Source organism: Ammospiza caudacuta, chromosome 1 (assembly GCF_027887145.1).
Source record: "Ammospiza caudacuta isolate bAmmCau1 chromosome 1, bAmmCau1.pri, whole genome shotgun sequence".
NCBI lineage: Eukaryota > Metazoa > Chordata > Aves > Passeriformes > Passerellidae > Ammospiza > Ammospiza caudacuta.
Window position 1 is genome coordinate 41760093 of NC_080593.1, and position 19932 is coordinate 41780024.

At 41.5% G+C, this 19932-nt stretch overlaps 1 protein-coding gene across 1 annotated transcript in view; it reads left to right on the plus strand.

The window, feature by feature from the left end:
- The window catches only part of TGFBR2 (transforming growth factor beta receptor 2), a 62792-nt gene that overhangs the window by 36820 nt on the left and 6040 nt on the right, over positions 1 to 19932 (plus strand). Inside the window, exons 4-6 of the mRNA XM_058810346.1 lie at positions 5135 to 5934; positions 10067 to 10208; positions 17880 to 18007. Of these exons, the coding sequence (XP_058666329.1) occupies positions 5135 to 5934; positions 10067 to 10208; positions 17880 to 18007 (1070 nt within the window). The remainder of the gene's footprint in view (positions 1 to 5134; positions 5935 to 10066; positions 10209 to 17879; positions 18008 to 19932) is intronic.

Consider the following 19932-nt stretch of genomic DNA (forward strand, 5'->3'; position numbering starts at 1 on the left):
AAAACTATTAAATTGAAAAAAAAAAAAATCATCTCTAAAGTATGAAAATTTAAAGTGTTTCCAAGAAGTTATCATGATAAAAAAAATGCAGGTTAATTTGTTGGAGTGTGGCATTTGAATTTGATTATTAGCAAGTATTTTGTGTCAGGATCAACCATTTTCCTAAGGAAACACCCTCCACCCTGAGTGAAAAAGCTCCCCACCCTCCGTCTTCAAACTCCCCAAAACAATGCCTGTAAAAACTCCCCAAAACAATGCCTGTAAAACTAGCAGAAATTTTTAAAAGTTGGATCCACTTTCAGGCCACTTTTTTCCTCAAGATAGGGGTTTCAGGGAAAGTATAGAATGTCAGAAGCAGAGTTTTTGTTTTGAAAATCAATATTTCCCACCAAAAAATGTTTTGCTGAAGATTTCCAAGCCATTTTAATTCTAAAAAGGCCAAAATTTTTGGCCAAAAGACCATCACGAATCTACATGAAACACTGAGCTACAGAATTTCATTTCCACTTTAGAGCTCTTCAATAGAGGTAAACTAAATTACTCCAAACAGCTGTTCAGAGTAAATTTCATTTCACTGAAAGTGAAGCATTTTATGGAGCTAGTTTTCATCCAGACAGTACTAAAGAGATGGGCAGGCTTTTCCATATTTTGTTGCCTAGTGCCTTGCTCAGAAAACACTACACGTGCAAGTTTCAAACTCCCATTTTGTAAAAAGCTCTCCCTTGATTCAGAGCAGGTCTTGAACTCAAAGCTGCTGTACCCCACCCATACCAGTCCACTCATTGCTGGGGATTCAGCACTTCACATACTTCTCTTGCCAAACTGCAACATTTGAACAGATATTCTGTTCAGGCAAAAGCATTCAAAAAGTGTTGGTTTTCATTCCAGTGTGGAATTCAAATCAAACTTTGAAACCTCAGAATTTCTACAAAATGGAGTTTTCCTCCAGTCAGCTCAAAGGGCTGCTTTGTGTCTTGGGATCTTGTAAAATAACTTGATCTCAGTTCTGTGTCTGAGACCATGTTTTGTGACTTTGTGTTTCTGGGAATTTTTAAGACACTGCACAAGCTTGCAATGCATTGGTGTCGATATATTTAACTTGAGTTCTGCTAACATCAAATATATTTTTTCTCTGCTCTGTGGCTTTGACTAGCAGTTGAATAGGCAGCAGCTTTAGAGCTCACAGGAGCAGCAGACAGCAAGGAAGTAGTTCTGTCAGTACTGGCTGGGCATTCTGCTGCCCTGCCATTCAAGTGTGTCCTCATTTCACTGCCATTGTTTTACTTATTCCTTCCAAAGTTCACTGACACTAAAGTTGTATCAAAGGCATGAAAACCAACCTAAAGAATTTGCAAGCTCTAGGGCTTTGAAGCTCCCTGACTGTACAGTGTTTCCATTTTCCTTGGCACCTGAGCCCTATTCCCTCAAGGCTTAGGCAGTGTTAAGGGTTATGCAGATGGTTTGTGCTTAGTTTAAACCACATACAGGAAGCTTTCTTTTAGCTCAACTTCTCCATTGTTATGCTATATTAATAGGCTCTTTTGAAGCTTAAGAAAGGACTGATCCACCCAAATAATAGTTGTGGGTGGGGAAAGTTATTTAGGAGCACGTTTGCAAAACATGAAAGGCTGTTTCATTTAACCATTTCCTTGCCTGCCTGTACAGCCAGATTTTGCTCATTCCAATGCTCAGAAAGAGGAAACTGCACTCCCATTTTTTAAATTACGAGGTTTCAGTCATAGGTATTTATTTATAAGTGAGCATATTTATTCTTAGATTCCTGTAGTCAAGCCATAAAATGTTGGTGAGCCACTATGCAAACATACAGCTGTGCTCTGAATTTTTATCCTGTCTTGATTTTGTACACAGATTTTGCAGAGAAGTTCCCTGTCCTTAGTTTGTGCTGGAATGGGTGATTTGATTCTGCTCATATCATCAGACAAAATCAAAGACAGTTCCAGAAATTACTTGCTTGGGACACACCTCAGTGCCACCAGCTCTTTGCTCTTGCTATCCCCTTTAATTCTCCTGTCAGGCAGCTTGGTCCCCTCCTAAGCTTAGAGTTCAGCCTTGTCAGACCTGACACTTAGTTCTCCCTGATGTGTGCTCATTCTTGCACTTCCCAAACATTGAGTGGGATTTGCCTACTGTCTTAAATACTGAAAATTAGCAAGCCTTTGTCCCTGCTGCTTTAGGTGGGGTTGTGCAGCTGTACGCTTTTCACCCCCTGCTTCTCTGCTTCCTCCAAGCAAGCATGCCAAAGCGGATGTGTCACTTTGCAGCAGGGCTGCAGGATGATACAGTGCTCAGGGGGAAGTGGCCAAACTGCTCAGCTTCTGCTTTGATTAACTTTTTTTACATTCTTTTTCAAGTAACATTTGCAACATTGGCAGTTTTTTCCCTTCTACCCAGAAATTCCCCTGCACCGCAAGCAGAGCTTTCTCTTGTGCAAAAAGAGGAAGAGCTGAAGGAGCTGAGAACTCTGCTGGAGAGTTCTCAGCTGTAGAGCAAAATAATACAGCCTGCTCTAGGACATTGTAGGAATGATTGGAGATCCTCACACAGTCCATAACAGTAAAGGAACAGGGTGTGTTTCTCCTCAGTTAGAGATGAACATGCACCCAGCTGCCTCTGACTGCTTGAAAGACAACTAATACATCTTAGGGCTTTTGTCACTCATTTTGAAAGATATTTGTATTTCAGATATCTGGTCTACATGCTGCAGCTCTGTGGCAAAGAAAAATTACTTAAAATGCCCTAAAGAAAGATTTTCATAATTGTGAAAGAGTATACCCTATGATATGGATGACATGTTACTCATTTCCAAGGGCAGAGTCCAGACTTAAGCATGTTTTCTGTGCTCAAGAAAAAGCACCAAAAAAACAAAACCAGCAAAACCGAACCTCAAATATTCAACAAAATTACTTTCTCTGATTGTTACAGGTCATAGTTGTGTCATGTAGTTGTGACCTGCTAGCAGTCAAAACTCCAAAACAGCTATCCCACAATGCAGTCAGTTCTCCTCCACCAGGGTGTTTCCCAAGTTCTTAATAAAGCAGATTTTCTAGAAGCAAAGAATGCACAAGGGAATAAGCCATGCAAATATATTTACTGACAGTGACATTTGACTTTCTAAATATATTCCTCCCATAAAAGCCATACAAACACAGCAGGTTTTTTCTCCTCTTCAAGATGTTTAAAAGCAGAAGAGTTGGCTTTATTCTGTGATGAATTTTTAGGTATTGTTTTGATTTAAAATGTAATAATTTTAAAATTTACTAACATTTTGTTGTCAAGAGAAACTACTGGAGAACAAGGATTTGTGGTATGCATAGGTCTGGAAGGAGGGATTACCTCAAGTTCTTTTGCATAAATGAAGGATATATATTTTTGTAGGTACTGCTAGTGCATGTCATTGACCTGTGCTAGGCTGGGAATGACAGGCTATAAAGGCACTTCTTCCTTGAAACCCTCTGAGAGGCTAGGATTTAATTACTCGCTTGCATCTGGTTGATGAACCTTTTAAAGAGAGGAAGCACATCCTGTTTCAGGATGCAAGCCTTTTTCCAAATAAAAAGAATATACTTTTCAGATGTCCTATCACCTGCCTTTGAACAGCTGGTGGCTCCTGCTAATTGCCAGCTGAGTTTACATTGGAATAGTGATTACAAGTGAAATTGGAGGGTCAGAGGTACTGCTTGTTCTAATTGTGGACTTTTTACCCTTGTCCATTTTAGCATTGCTCACCTTTGTTTTGAAAGGCACAGAGTAGGGGAAACAGAGACTTGTGGCTAATGTTGTTAGTGACAGCTTCCCTTCAGACCTTATTAAACTTTTCCTTTTCATATTGACTTATTTGGCCTGGTGCACAGAGCCTGAGTCAATGACATGGCTGTGAGCATCCGCCAGAGCATCATGCTGCCCCCACAAGCCACTTGCTTAACTGTAGCTGCAGCTTCATTTGTTTCAGCCCATTCAGGTTAGGCTCCCAGGGCTTTTTCCTAACAATTCCCTCCCTCATGCAAAAATGATACAGTACATTTTATGTGACTCAAAGGAAGAAAGAGACTGAGAGTAAATTTCCATTTGTTCGATCAAATCAGTTTCAGATATAAACTCTGGCCCTCCTTTAATCTCTTCTTGGAACAAAACTGTTCCCTTTTAAACTGGTTGTCTTCCCTAAGAAATTCTGAACTAACTAGAAGGTAGTTTTTAGAGGTGATAGGGCAGCTCTTACCTGTAGGATAATAGTCTGTACTCTTCCCAGAACACATCCCTATTCTAGAATAGGTCCCTCTTGTTCTTCTATTCCCTGTATGTTCCACCTAAGAATATGTTGGTGTGTGCAGTGCACCAGGTATGGAGTTTGGAGTGAACATCTTCTTTACAGCAGAAAACCAGTGTACAACCAGCAAGGAACCCACAGAGGAAGTTTTCCAATACAAAAATCCATATAGAAGCACTTGGAGGGTGGTGGTGGTGACTGTTCTGAGCCTGTTAACATGCAGGTGTTTAAATTAGTTCTAGCAACACTCACATACATCAAAGCATGAGAATGAGTTCTGTTTTTTGGGTCTATATGGAAGCATACAAATTTGTGCCTAAATATTTTTGTATAATGTGTGAACAGACTTCCTGAAGATGGCTTTGCAGGGATCGTAGTAAAATATACTGGATCTGGAGTAATAACTGGGCAAGTGGGAGTTCACAGGCTTCATTGTTTACTTATAAAAAATTAATATGTTCTAGTAATTAGTGGTTAAAGGAGCAGTTCTGTCAAGAATACATTGACAGATTAAGTACAGGAGACCTTGGCTATTGTATTCAGGAAAGTGAAGATTTAATCCATTATGTATTAAAAGCCTGAGAGAAGAACAAAGTGAATAAATTACATTAGGTTCTTACTTGTTCAGTTTTGGCTTTTTTTAAAGTAAGCAGACAGGGAAGTCGTGGTAAGCAGAGGCCTACATACAAAACAACATTTTGAAGCAAAAAAGCAGTGACAATTTTTATTTGCTATTAGGGGAGAAGATAATGTATTGTATTCTGGATAAAAATCATAATTATTGACTGCCATCTGTACATATCAAACTATGATATAACTTCATGCATGCCCTCCTTCTGTTCTTTACAGATGACCCCCATAAGCCAGAGGAGAAAGATGAAATTTCCAAAGTCACAATAATAAGTCTTGTCCCGTTACTGGTGATTTCTGTTGCTGTGATTGTAATCTTTTATGCCTACCGCACTCACAAGAAGAGGAAGCTCAGCAAGGCATGGGAGAAGAATGTTAAGCCCAAGAAGCATAAGGACTGCAGTGATGGCTGTGCCATTATGTTAGACGACGACCGCTCAGACATCAGCTCCACGTGTGCCAACAACATCAACCACAACACAGAGCTGCTGCCCATTGAGTTGGACGTTGTTGTTGGCAAAGGAAGGTTTGCTGAAGTGTATAAAGCCAAATTGAAGCAAAACACATCAGAACAGTATGAAACTGTGGCAGTCAAGATTTTCTCCTATGAAGAATATGCTTCCTGGAAAACTGAGAAAGACATATTTTCAGATGTAAACCTCAAGCACGAGAACATACTCCAGTTCTTGACAGCAGAGGAACGTAAGACAGACCTTGGCAAACAGTATTGGTTGATCACTGCCTTCCATGCTAAAGGAAACTTGCAGGAGTATCTCACACGGCATATTATCAGCTGGGAGGACCTCTGGAAACTTGGCGGGTCCTTGGCCCGAGGGATTGCCCATCTGCACAGTGATCACACACCCTGTGGTCGTCCCAAAACACCTATTGTACACAGGGACCTAAAGAGTTCCAACATCCTGGTGAAAAATGATTTAACCTGCTGTCTCTGTGACTTTGGGTTATCCCTGAGGCTGGACCCTTCCCTGTCTGTGGATGACTTGGCTAACAGTGGGCAGGTAAGTTAGAAGGTTGAAAAGGGAGCAGGTAATGTACCAGTTTGTCAGTTCCTGGGCTGAAAAGATGGAAAAACTGTAAGCTTCTGTGGCAGCTTTGACTTAAAATAATTTAAAATTAATGTGAATGTGTTTATAAACAAAGCAGCTCTAAACATTAAAGCAACAACGAGAGGAGTGCAATGTAGGTTTTGTTATGGTTGGAGATCTGCATGTGTGTGTGATGCAACCATCCTTTCACTTATACCAAACATGTATGAGCTTGTTAGCAACTGTTCATGGCGCTGCTGCAATGCACACACACAAATACAATAAGGATCTGCTTCATGTTGTGAGGTTTTGATACAGTTTTCATGCCTGATGGCATTACACTTCTGTGTGACTTGGCCCAATCCTGGTCTGCTCCAGTGTACATGAAGTCAGTCTTGCATCCTCAAAACTGTAAGCACGTAATTACTGATACAATTTTAAAATTCAAAAAAGACCTCTTTAATGAATGGTACATTCTCCACATGTAAGCAAATACAAGGATGTCAAATAAAAATAATTGCCCTGTTGTGATTTTTCAACTAAGGAGTATGGATAATACTCATCTACTTGACAGGGATGTTTATGAAGGCGTTGAAGATTACCTATATCTACATATTGTCTCTTTTAATGAAAACTCCCATAGTATAAATTCAGATAATTTGTTAACTTAATTCCTAATAGTTTAATTATACATATATTTGTGTGGTTTTATATTTATCTTTTTATACATGGGTCACTCAAATCTTGTCAATTTAAACTGACTTTTACGTCACATGGAACTAATATTTTAGCTTAGAATATTTTCAGGGACAAATCTTCAGTCTGTGGCATGCTGTTGAGTTCACAGGAGTTTTACTGTGCTTTATCAAATGTGGATATGCCTTTGGAAGTCTCCTTATTGAAAAGCAACTGTCCTGATCTCATTTTTAGAAGATCTATTAACCAGAGCCAGGAGTGAATGTTAATTAGTGGAGTCATATTTAAAATGCTACAAACACTACTCTGTTACATATAATTTCTCTCCAGCATGCCAGATCTTTTTAGAGTTCAATGAAGTCATTCATACCAGATTGTCAGTCATAAGACTGGTCCCATTTGAAGCAAGACGAGGACTCTGAAAGTCGTCACCCACAGACACTTTGCTTAAAGCAGACCCTTATTGCAAGCTGATTTCATTGCTCAGAGTCACTTGGAAGTAGAAGGATACTGTCACTTCCAAAGTCCACACCAGCACTGATGACAAAGTACAGGGCTGCCCAGATCAGGTTATGGTTTTGGAGTTGGTGTCCTTGGGCACTGATGTTGAAGCTGATTGTTTTATTTTGTTTAGCTTCAGTGAATCTGTTTAGGGGTGACCCAGCTGTTTTTCTTCTCTGTGACAAGGGGTATGAGTCAATTGATTTGGTTCCCAATTCTGCCTTGTTCTTTTTGGGCACACGCGAGAAACCCACTTTAATTCCTCAACATGTCAGCTTCAATGCTCTAGCTTTTGTTAAAGAAGTCTTGCACCAAGATTTGCTTTCTGCATAATTTCTAGAATTTCCCCTTTGACTCAAACCCTTGCCACTAGGAGATTCAATTTTATAGCTTTTATAATGGAGCTGACCCAATTTTTAATTCAATAAAAACTTGAGCTTTCAATGAAATAAATAAGAGTGCAAGTATTTAACTGTTTTACTGGTCATCCTTAGACACCAATATTGAAGGCAAATTGTTGGGATTACAAAGCCATCTTCTTTCCAATCTATCCAAATACCTTCCATATCATGCAGATATAGCCATTATTGACTGCAATACCAGGCTGGAAACCACCTTTCTACCCTATAGAACCTTTGCACACTTTTGAGTTTGGTCCTCCATGATGGTTAATATTTGCAGACAGTACTTTATGTGACCATATAAATCTGGACCTTCTTCCCACTGTGTTCAGAGAAGTGGTAGGTGACTGCAAGGACAGCAGTTCTGTACCTCAGCAGCATCAGCACCCTTGTAATAGATGGTTTCCCATAAAAGCTAAAGAGAAATACATACTGCCTCTCTGACTGATGCACCTCAGGGCATGAAACATCTCTCAACAGGTTGAAAGAAATGTAAGATCTCCAGTAAAAAAAGATTCAAACATCGCAAAAATGAAGTGACATGGTCCCTCTCTAGAAGTTTTGGAAAATCAAGAACTGAAAGCAGACTGGTATTTGCAAAGAAGAAGCATATCTAGACTCTAGAGGGACAATCAGCTTGGAATTTCCAGAGTTCAGATACCTAAAATTGCCTTTGAGGCTCAGGAGTCACTTGTTTTCAAGATACAGAAAAAGTGGTTTTGGCCAAAAGACCTAATAATCTAGATGCAGATAAAGGGACATAAGCAGAATGGAATATATGATAAATTCTAAGCAGGATGGATATAAGATTGGCTTGATAGCATTCTTCAAGTCAATTTTTGTCTGCGCTTTCTTCTGTGCATTTTAGTCGTAGGCCTTCATCCTCCACTGTCCTGCAAAAGTACAGAATCCTTTTTATTGCTGCAAAGAGCATGTTAAATGCCAGACCAGGACAGAACTTTGTGGCAATGTGAGGGACCTATGTTTAGGCATCGTTAATCTTGTTAAAATCTGCAAGGTTTGCAGATGTTTGCCCATGTGCACAGGTAACCTTTTCAAGTTTTGGATGGGGTGTGCTTGGAGAAGAAATCCTGTGCTAGAGAGTTAATGGTGGGTAGCAGCAACCTCTGCTCCAGTGTTTCCATATGTACGTTTTATGTAGGGAAGGGAGTCGGTGCTCACCTTGGTGGTGCTGAGACATGACTGTCCCAAGTTCTTCTTCAGTGTATAGCTGCTATTCACATGCTTGGCCTTAAATTCATCAGTGTCAATGTAGCAGGGAACTTAAATTTGGGACTGCTCACACTGAATTTTTTTTCTGTCCTCTGTTTATAAAGACTTTGATCTTACAACCATTCAAGTATTTTTGACACAGAGATTGTTTGCTGTTGCAAGGTCCTATGACAAAGCCATGTTCTTGATCTTTCCTTCTTCATATGATACTTTCCACTTTTGTGGAACATCTTCCCATTTGCCCTGAGCCTGAGGTGATAAGACATGTTTACAGAAGCTTATAAAAAGAGTATCATAGGGCTCTGTCAAGACTGTACATTTACTATGTGGCTGTCTGCAAGTGCAGACCCAGTAACTGAAATGATCTTTTGCAGCCCTGCTTGCCTCTGGGCTCTGGAGTGATTGCTGTGGTGTAAACAGCTCGTTTAAATCATATGTCCTACTGCATCACCCACTTATGTTTGTTCATCTCTGCCATTAACCAGTCTTCAACTTGAAGCTGTCTTTGCCTGATGAAAGACTTCTGTTTGCAGTTTTTCAAGGGGGATACGTTATTTATACCCTGTGAAGAGTTTGTCATTTGAGAGCAACTGTTGAGTGATCCAAGAATTCTTCCTTAAATCTTTTCTTGTGATAAAAACAGACTTTTAAACTTTATTTTCTGTAATGCAAAATCATAATCCAGATCTCAGCAAAGCTGCTAAAGTCATTGCTGAAAATTGCTCAGTATGAATAAATTTTATGAGAATGTTTTTTTCAAAGGGGCAGATTTTTGGTTTCGATTCAAATGTGTGGTTCTGCATTCAGTATTTGTGTGTTTGCTTTCTTCTCCCAGGCCTGCATTTACTCTCCTTTTAAGCCTGCCATGAAAAGAAACAGCTAACACTGTAATATGCTGTGCAATATAATACAATGTGTTTCTTGCTCATCTGAAAGACACTTGGTCTGCAGCAATTGCTTCAGGCCCAAAGGTTGGAGTTTATCTGTGAATGGCCAAAGAGTGAGAAAATTTATCAGTGTCAAAATGATTTGCTTAAGGAACTAAAAAAGGCCATTTTTTTCCTCACCAGGAGAGGTGCAAGTAAGTTGGTAGTCAGAACAATGCCAGATTCCCCTGGCAGCAGAAAATATGGCCTGCGCCAAGTATAGCCTGAATTTTTGGATACATGTCAAATGGCACTGTTTCTGTGAAAGCTGGAGTTAAATCACAGTGGAATCCAAAACATGAATTGCAATTTCAGCTCATGAGCTCTCCCCAATCTCTTCTCCTGTAGGTTGGCACAGCAAGATATATGGCCCCTGAGGTTTTGGAGTCCAGGATGAACCTGGAGAACATGGAGTCCTTCAAACAAACAGATGTGTACTCCATGGCTTTGGTCCTCTGGGAAATGACATCTCGCTGTAACGCTGTCGGAGGTAAGTGCCATCTGTTTTCTTCTCTCTAAGAGTATGTTGAGACAGACATGCTCTCATGGTTGTCTGGAGAGAGGGCGATTCTTTTTACCTATCATAAGCTTTTCTGGTGTATCTGGATGCTGTAAATTAACAGTCCTTCAGTAGTGTGAGATGCACATGTGCATGAGCAGGCTTGAACATGAAGCACTGAGCGCACGAGTAAACTGATCCTCAGTTGGTGTAAGGATAAGTTTGCTGTTAGGTAGGTCACTTCTAAAGATTATTAAAGTCTGGTTTCCCTATGACATCTTGGGTAGCCATGGATTAACTCAGTCTGGTTGATCTCATCCAAAATAATTGGAAACATAAATCAATTTGAAATATTAAACTGAAGAAGTGATAACTGCTTCCCATTTACTTTCATGGAATGTCAATTCTCAAACCTAGTAAGGGCCAGTTAAGTGTCATATTTGCTAATTGGTAATTTCTGTAAGAGGCATCATAGTGGGATGGAAAGTTTCCTGTTTTCCCAAAGTCACCAGCTGCTGCACATCATGCTTGGTGATTTTGCAAGAGATCATCCATATGAGAAATCAAGGGATGTTTGTGGTATAAAGTGTAGTAACAAAATAAAAATGATTGGAACTGACTATCAGAACAGCTCCATGAAAAGCTGCTGTGCTTGTTCTTATTCAGAGTGTCTTCTGAAACCAAACTCTCCCTTTCTGCTTTGCCTAAGGTTGACCCAAAATTCCCAGTGTGCAACACTGGTATGTGCTAGAAATCAGAAAAGTTGCTGTTGGGATATCTACAATACATGTTGCCATGTTTGAAGTTTTTTACCTTTCTTCAGGAACTAAAATAAGACAAAGTTACATGTCAAATTCTTCAGCCTTCTGGAATTGTCTAAGAGTCATTCTAAAAAATATTGCTGCACAGTTCAGGGCTCACATAGGCAGTCTAAGGAGCAGGGTAATACTAATGTGGATATTATAGTAGATATGCAACTGTGATTTGATTTGTTATCCTTCGTCCAAAACCACAGAAGCTCCCTTTTCACTGGACTTGGCACAGTTCCACCTTGAAGGGCTGCCATAGACACAGAGACAGGGCAGTCTTGCAAGCTAGAGCACTATGCTATGAGGAACATAGTGTACAGGAGGGAAACCAAGGTCCCAGGGGAAGATGTGCATAGCTGCTCCTTGTTTCTCTACCAGCATCTGTGGGATACCACAAGGGAGGTCTCTGAAGCCACTCTGCACAGTGACTGTGTGGCTGCACCACGATGTCCATGGGCAGGAGGGAGGAATTGCCTCCATCTCAGTCTCCTGCTCTGTCTGACCAGCATTTGGTCTTGCTGGGTGGGCTGTATTGTGGGCAACAGATTTGCCCCTGTTTGCACCCTGCCAGGAAAGCTACAAAGTGAGTAAGTGTGGTGAATATGCTAGCATAAAAGCATGAAAAGAACACCAAATTCTTTTCTAGTCAAACATTTAAGGATAAAACACTTGGTGGTTCAGGAACTGAACCTCAGTCTGACATATTACAAGGCAAACCTATCCATATTTAATGGATCATGGTCATGCCTGTTTCTAAGTGCATTGGCACAACCTCAGCCTTTCATTAGCACTTTTGTAAATGTGGCAGAGGAGATTTAAAACCTGAAATAAAGGAACTGTGCCCTGTCTCATGATCTGTCTCTGTTTCTTGCATTTAGGAACTCACCTGATTAGTATAAATATGAGCTGTCCACTGTGGAGTCTTTCATCTTTGATGATGCCTGAGTCCCTTCCTGTTCAGATTTGCTGAGTAGGGCAAAACGAAGATTGCAGCAAAAGCAAACCTTATTGCTGCTGTTCTCAGAAGGCAACTGCTAAAAGAGGATATAAAGGGAGTTTCATAAGGAAGGAAAATCACCAGCATGTTTAGCTAGAAGAGATTGACCCATAATAACCTTGAGAAGAAGAGCTGAAGTTATTTCAGTAAAGGGAAATATTTTTCTGTCCCGACATCCCCTTTCAAGTGATGCTTAACCCCCACCCACATCCTGGTTTTCCCTATTCATTTCATCCCTCACTCATTCTCATCACCAGAAACACATTTCTTGAATTTTATTTCTCTATTTCAGTCATCTTTCCTGAGATGTGGTCCCCAGCAAAACCCCAGGAGCACTAGGGCAGATCTGTAGGGGTTGGAACTTGCTCTTAGCATCTCTGACTAAAGCAGTTAAACACAACTCCCAGGATGTAGATCCCTTAACTTGTCACTGGCACTGAGCTGCAACAGCAGTGCACCATTACTCTCATTTCCTTCTCAGATTTTCCCCTGTTTCGAGCAGTCTGGTTATCTTTGCAGCCAGCTGGTGAAATACCCTTACAGTGATTCATGACTGCAGCTCCCCCTCTGCTTTTCTTCTCCATCTGTCACTTGTGAGACTCCCTCCTCTCCTCACAGCCTTCCTGAGGAGCTGCCTCTGCTCACGCAAACCCCTCTTTTACTCCTAGACTGTTTGGCAATGAGAAAAATGTCTTTGCATGTGAGGCAGAGTAGGCTGACCTGATTGCAGACAGCCTTTTCAAAGGAGCCTAAAAGATCTAGGCTCTGTCTTTGCAGGGCAGGCTTGGCTGTGGTGTCAGCTCAGGGCAGTTTTGAGGCACAAAGTGGAGAGTCTTAGCCAAGACAACAGCATTAACAACTTTATTTAGGGAGAGAAGCATGCAAGGAAGGGGGACTTATTGCCATTCAGCCACACAGAGGTACAGGGGCTTGTTTCTTTTTCAAAGGGAGCTCTTGGGATTCATTTGTCAGCGTGCAGGTGTTCGGTGAGTGTGGGAGGTGATGCAGGCAGGTCCTTTCACTACAGACGCTTTGTCAAACACAGCCTCCACGCTATGCCAGGCCTCTTCAGTCAGCAGACATTTAAACAAAAATACCCAGCAGCACAATCCATACTGTGAAGCTGCTGTAGTAAATAAGCAGGTGGGGATTGGCTTTTGTGAAAGGCCACGCTGTTCGTTGTTACTTTGTTGTGCTAAATATGGAGAAGCAGAAATGGGGCACAAGGGAAAGGGAGACAGAGGCAAAGATCGAGGTTGACTGATTTTTCACCAGAGTATAATTTAAGAGGCATATTTAGAAACTCAGCAATACTACTTTGGGGAGAACTTCAACTGTTCCACACTGCTGTTAACTTGGTATTTCATTCAGCACAACAGCTGTGCGCCAGATGCTGCACGTTGCAAGAAATACAATTTTCATCTCAACCACTTGCTTTCAGAGTGACACAGCTTTGGTGACTGAGACAAGTGTAATTTCTCTGACAGCCTCCTAGAAAGAAAAGAAAACCATCTGGTTTGAATTGCAACTGCTATGGGTGAGGGACTATTGCGGGGGGCAGGGGAGAAGGAGGGGAAAGGGAACTTTTGGATACATAGGTTTGGTGAAGAGGGAGAAAAGAAAGCCCTCATAAAATGGCAGTGTTGGTCGAGCAGTATTGTACTCCTGGAGTGGTGGCTGGCTTCAGTGTGGTAGCAGAGCTTTGTTTAAAATGGCAGCCTTGCTTTACCAGAGCTGTGTTTCATGTGAATAAAATCAGAAGTAATCTTATGCTTACTTGGAAAGTCAGCCAAGGGTCACATTTTGACAACTAAACATTTGTGCATCCTGTACCTCATGAAATGCTCAGCTTCCATCACACTGACGTGGAGCAGTGACGTTCCTGGCAGCAGGGAGGAGTCAGATGGCCTGTGCAGCAGGGCTGGGCCTGCACAGTGGCCCCTGAGGTGGCTGCAGCTGGGGGCTGATTTAAATTTCTCCTTCTGTGAAGCAGAGCTCAATCAGGACATGTCTGCACTGCACTGGCTTGTAGTGGCATACAGCCCAGCTTGGTAGATCCACACAGTGCAGTGTCACCTCATGACAGGCACTCCTGTCCTGGAAATTCTCCCAGTGTCACCACAGTGCTACATGTAAGGCAGCAAGTACTGTCCTTCAACAAGCCCATGTGGCAGTGGATAAGGTCACTGCACCACACCCCGTGCTGAGCACTGATGTGTTTGCCACTTTTCCACCTCAGGATTCACTGAGCAGCCCCTAGGCCTGGTGGCAGGGTTCATGCACTCCCAAATCTTTAGAAGGGGGACTGTGTCTTAGATCATCAGATGTGAAGTCACTTAGGAGGTATGTGTGCACAATGAGTTCACTCATCCCAATGCATCCTTCCCTCAACAAGGAAACCTAGGGAAATTTATGAAGTAAGCATTTGACAGCATCTTAAACTTTTCCTGAAACAGCTTTTGGGCCTCTGTTTTGGGCATTATTTTCCCTTTGTGCAACTAGTGCAAGTTAGCAGATTCAATACCCAAATTCCTCCAGCATGAAGAAAGACACCATCTGAACTATCTGCACACACTACCTGTGTTTGCATGAGCTGTCACAGCAGCTCCACCATCAATTGATTTATCCCTTCTTCCCCCTCATAAGCTCTAAATAAAGGGTCATTTCAAAGGAACCTAGAAGTTCCCAAACACAAGCTCACTGCTGCAGACTCTGCCTCACAGTTGACTTCTGCTGGCCTTTCACCTCACTCCTGCTTTGATCCTGCATATAAAACATCATCCAACATGAGAAGTTGTCCCATGGAAATCAGTAAGATAGATCACATAAGGGAGTGTCAACAGGGTTTGTGGTATGCTCTTCTGACCCAAAGAAAACTTCACTGCAAAAAGCTTAGAGTAGAAAAAGATCACAAGTGAGCCAAATTTTCAAAGCTTTCATCACACAGAACAAATAGATTTTCAGTAATGTCTCTGTTTGGGGCTAAAAATCCTATCCCTGCCTTTCTGAAAACTGTAGCTAGGCCAATGTCAAAAGAAACTAGAGGTTCAGCAGTTAGTAGTGCAAGTCCGCTCTCAACCATAAAGATTAAATGCTGGAGGTTAAAGTTGAAGGAAGTCTGCCATTTTTGAATGCTAAAGGTTCTGTAGTTTGTGGTTCCTGATATATTTATGGTACTTCATCCAGTTGTCATTTTTGGTGCCCAGCTGGTCTAAAACAAATGAAAAGAAATATATAAGGCACGAGAAATAGAATCAGCATCTGTATACAGCCACACACAGGCATCTAGCCACAAACATCTTAACCTACCTCAAATTGACATCTGTTACATCTACTGCAGCACGTAAACATGATTCATGAATAACACCGACTATTACTGCAAAACATGTCTGACACTTGAGATTCCACAGCATTAGGATGACTTACTGCATGAGGATTTAGTGGGCTTTTTTTTATTTTCCTAGGGAAAGAGAAGCATGATAATAAATAGCAAAGAGATGCCACATGCTTTTCAACCTGAGAGAAGGCATGACTGTATTGGTAGAAAGTCATTACAGTGAATTGGCATCTGGCCTAAATTTCTCTTTCTTTACCATAAACAAAAACAAAGCAACAACAAAAAATCCAAATCTGAAAAATTTATTCAATCTTTATATTTGGAAGAGGAATGGTCATAACTTACAAACAATTTCTCAAACAGAAAAAATATATTATGAACCTATCAATTGCCAGGAAGAGTTTTCCCTTCTCCTGCTTGAACCATCTCATTAACTTGAGCAACATTGAGATTAAATTAGTGAGAGGGAACAACAAGTCAGCATCACAGCACCAGCTTCCCTCTGTTGGCCATTGAGACTCTTCTAACTCCTCACCCTGCAAGATCTCAGAATCTTGGCTGGTGTCCATGACCACTACCACAACTGAACCATGACTGATGGAGATGGTGCAGGAAATGGCCATCTAGGTCATGTGATTTAAATTCTCCCGGTGAACTTTAATACTTTTGTTGGCTTTGAACATATAGGTATGTGCAGTATAATCATTGTGCATCCACTGCATGCTAACCCATGTCTGACTAGCAACATGGCAACTTCCCAATTCATTTCTAGGGCTAAAGTCTTATAAATTTATTTTGGCTGAGTCATCTCAGACTCAGATTAATGTGGGTGAAACTGGTTTGCATTCTTGCACAGGAAAGAGAGTGAGGCAGACTTTGGCCTTTGGGTCTTAGAAGATGGAAGTTTTGTTTCTGGGCTATAGCCATTCTCCAGAGCATCTTGTGGAAAGTGGCCAGCAGCAGATGGTTAGGGAGAAGGAAGAAGGGCTCTGCAGGAGGCATCTATGGGTGATCTGCTGCACTGCACACAGTTGTTTGCAGCTGAATCTCTAAATGCTGAGCATTCGAAGCATGAGGTTTAATATCCCTTCCAAAATGTTATTGTAACTTGGCCATTCCTTTTAAGCATCAGCCTGATAAAGTCTTTGTCTCATGGCCATCACATGCAAGTGAGATCTACAGCCTGACTTCAAGGCTTTGGAGAAAAATCCAAAGATAGTTGTCTTCAATACTACCTTGTTTTTATCATGAGACATGGCAGAAGGATCTGACCTGTGTCATCTTGATCCTTAGTTATTTTCAGTAGCATATCATCCTTGCCTTTCTCTCCCAAAGTAAACAAACCCAAGTGTTAGAGGTTCTTCCCATTTCTTCTGGGTCTTTAATCCCTATTCATGCATTCTCAGCAATTTTTAGCCCTTTAGAGGAGTGAGCAACACTGGGTACTGCAGTTGAACTTGGTTGTAGCATCATGCAGCAGCGGTTTGTCTCTCTGCTCGTTTGTCTCTGTTCACACATCATCTGGGCATTCACATGCATTCTCCAGACTGCTTTGTAGATTATACTTCAGTTTTTCTTGCCCCCAATTAATTCCTAGAAAGAAATAAGAGGCAGCAGAACAGGCCAACTTCATAAATCTTTATCTGATAGCAGCAAGTCATTAGGCCTGTGAGTAAAGTCTCCATCTGTTCCCAAAGAAACCACAGCATTTTCTACACTGTGTCAGCATCTACTATAATATTTCCGCTCTCAGAGATTTCTTGAGTTTTCTCCAAGAGTCCCATATGTCTGCCTCTTCCTTTCTCTCTCCAAAGAAAAGCAAAGAAAATATGCAACATGCAAACAAAAACTAGAGTGGCAGCAACCCCTTCAGAAAGCTGTGCCCCTGTATCACAGGCCAAAACTGATCCATTTTGGGAAGGAAATCTAAAATAAGAGCAGACTACTACTTTCTACAAAAGAATGCAGCTTAGGAGTAAACAAGGGCAGTATGGCAGCTTCCAGCATTGCTCCTTAACTGTATCTTTGCCCTTTCCTAGCAATTCACACATTCCCATCTCCCATGACCTAGATAGATTTCAGTTTATATTTCACCTGATAAGTGTGTGTGGACTCCAGGAGAGCTAAGGGTGACCAACTGTTCAAAAGCTTGGCTCATGCAAACCTCACCTTAAACCTCCTGTGCGTTTTACCTCAGCAGAGATTAAAAGGCTCACAAACCAGTATAGATTACTCTGCTTCTTGGACTGTTGCTAATATTATTATGTACAAAAGGGTTTAAATGAGAATTGTTTTGTTGGCTAGGAAACAAAAAGGGGAGGGAGGGAGTGTGTGTGAGAAACACATTTGAAACATTTTTGAAAATGCCAACTGGCTTTACTTTGTTTGGAGCTGGTCAAGCAGAACAGTGGCAGCGAGCGGCTAATCAGTAGCTCCTACTCCTCAGAGAACAACCAGCTCCCTCCACTCTTGGCACCAGCACAGCCCAGCTAAATTCCCTGTGTTTGCTTCTTTCCCAGAAGTGAAAGAGTACGAGCCCCCCTTCGGCTCCAAAGTGCGAGAGCACCCTTGTGTGGAAAGCATGAAGGACAATGTCCTGAGAGACAGAGGGCGGCCCGAGATCCCCAGCTCCTGGCTTAACCATCAGGTAAGAGCACCACACGTGGGCAGTGGGAGCTGCACTGTACATTTAGCTGCTGCCTGAAGCCTGAGCCTTACCTCAGTGCCCTGCCCAACAGGCTGCACCTCTCTTTGCATGGAGAGGTCTGTCACACATGGAGAAACTCCATCACAGAGTGGCACCGGTGCTGACGTGGTTCAGGCACCACAGTTCTCTGCACCATGCCTGCCCCAATGCCCTGGTATTCCTGCTGCACACCAGTGTAATCCAAAAGCAGTCAAAACAGAAACATTGGAAGCCTGAGATCCAAAAATCACCCAGAGAGCTGCAGAATAGTTAGGCCCTTAAAGTGCACTGTGTGTAGGCTCTGAAAGGGCAAAGAAAACAACTTCACATATGGGCCTCTGTTGCAGGCAGAATGAGAGCTTCAGACAAAATTTATTAGAGAAGCCCTCCTGTTGAGTCATGAGGTACAGAAAGGATCCCCTTGCTTTCTAAATGCCTTCTCAGAGAGGTGTCTACGTGTGGCTGGGTTGTCTTAGCCCCAGATTTTGTCAACAGTTTACATTTTAAGGACTATATAGGTGCAAACCATTATACGACTTTGTCTCACATGATTAAGGTTGTCAAACCAAATATAAAAATATAAATTATTTATTATTATAATAACTAGACAAAAAGGTCTTAGAGTTATGTACTACACAGTGTAGGAGCTGTAACTACTCGTATAGTGTGCACTATGAAGCAATATTGAAGCAATCATATTAAAGCAACTGTACTAAAGGTAGAAAACCAATTATTAACTTAAGATTGATGTCAGACACCCATGCCAACAACCTTAGGCAAATCTCTTCTGCTCAGCATCGAGGAGTAACCTTGAGGTATTCTAACATAACTCCTCAAGGGAGTTATGTTAGAAGATGCTGTTGTTGAAAAGTGGGACTGGGCTTTCATAATGTAAAGCAATTGACTGTCAGTCAGATGTCTCCAGGCCAGCTCAGTCAGCTCAGCAGTTTTAGACAAGTTATTAATAGTATCACTTGTTTGTTCCTTTGTTGTGTAGTTCACCAGATCTGCCTCATCTTCACCTCACTATCAAGATGTTTAACTTTGAGTCAGGCTGGTTTCAGCATTATTCAACACCAAAAGCAGCATGATGCCCTTCTCCATTCACCACTGGTAGCTTTGCAAACAGGGCACTCTTCAAATTTGATTTACCCCATTTCCAGGGAGACCATCCTACTACAGAGGATCTTCAGCAGAAAAAGCAAATCTGAGTACTTTACCGTGGAAACCAGTCATAGTTGTATCCCAACTGTTGACAGGTTTAATGAAATAGGATATTAGTCTTCAGCAAGCCAGTCTGGTTTTATTCAGGTTGTGCATTAGCAGTCCATTTCCCTTGCATATCACAAAGCACTTTGTCAGCTTCCTCTATTCACGAGCACCATGGTTGCACTTCCTAGGCAATGGTAGATTTTTTAGTAGAGAAAACTGAATGGAAACAAGCCAAACACATGCATTTCTTCGCCTTTGCTCTCAGTAGTTTTATCAGTAGAAATAAAATGTGAATCATATTAGAGAAGTGAGGCTTGTTCATTCCACTTCTTAATGAAATATGCTGAGTGGTCTTCAGTGACATAAGAAAAGTATCACAAACTTTTATAAAAGCCCAGGCAACCAAGAATATCATCTACTATTTCCATCAGGAGCAATGTAACACTCCCTTTTTAATTCCATTTGGGAAGTGAAAATCAGTCTGACAGCTACATAAAAAAGACCAAGTGAGTGGCTAAAATCAATCATCTTTCCAGCCAGGAACACCTGCCACCTGCTGACTATGGCAAAAGGCAGCCCCCTCCTGGACTGCAGGAACTTGCTCCTTATGTACTCAGCTGTGAGGAGTAGGCTATTGAGGAGGGGCTTTCAACAAGGGAAGAAAGTTGAATTTT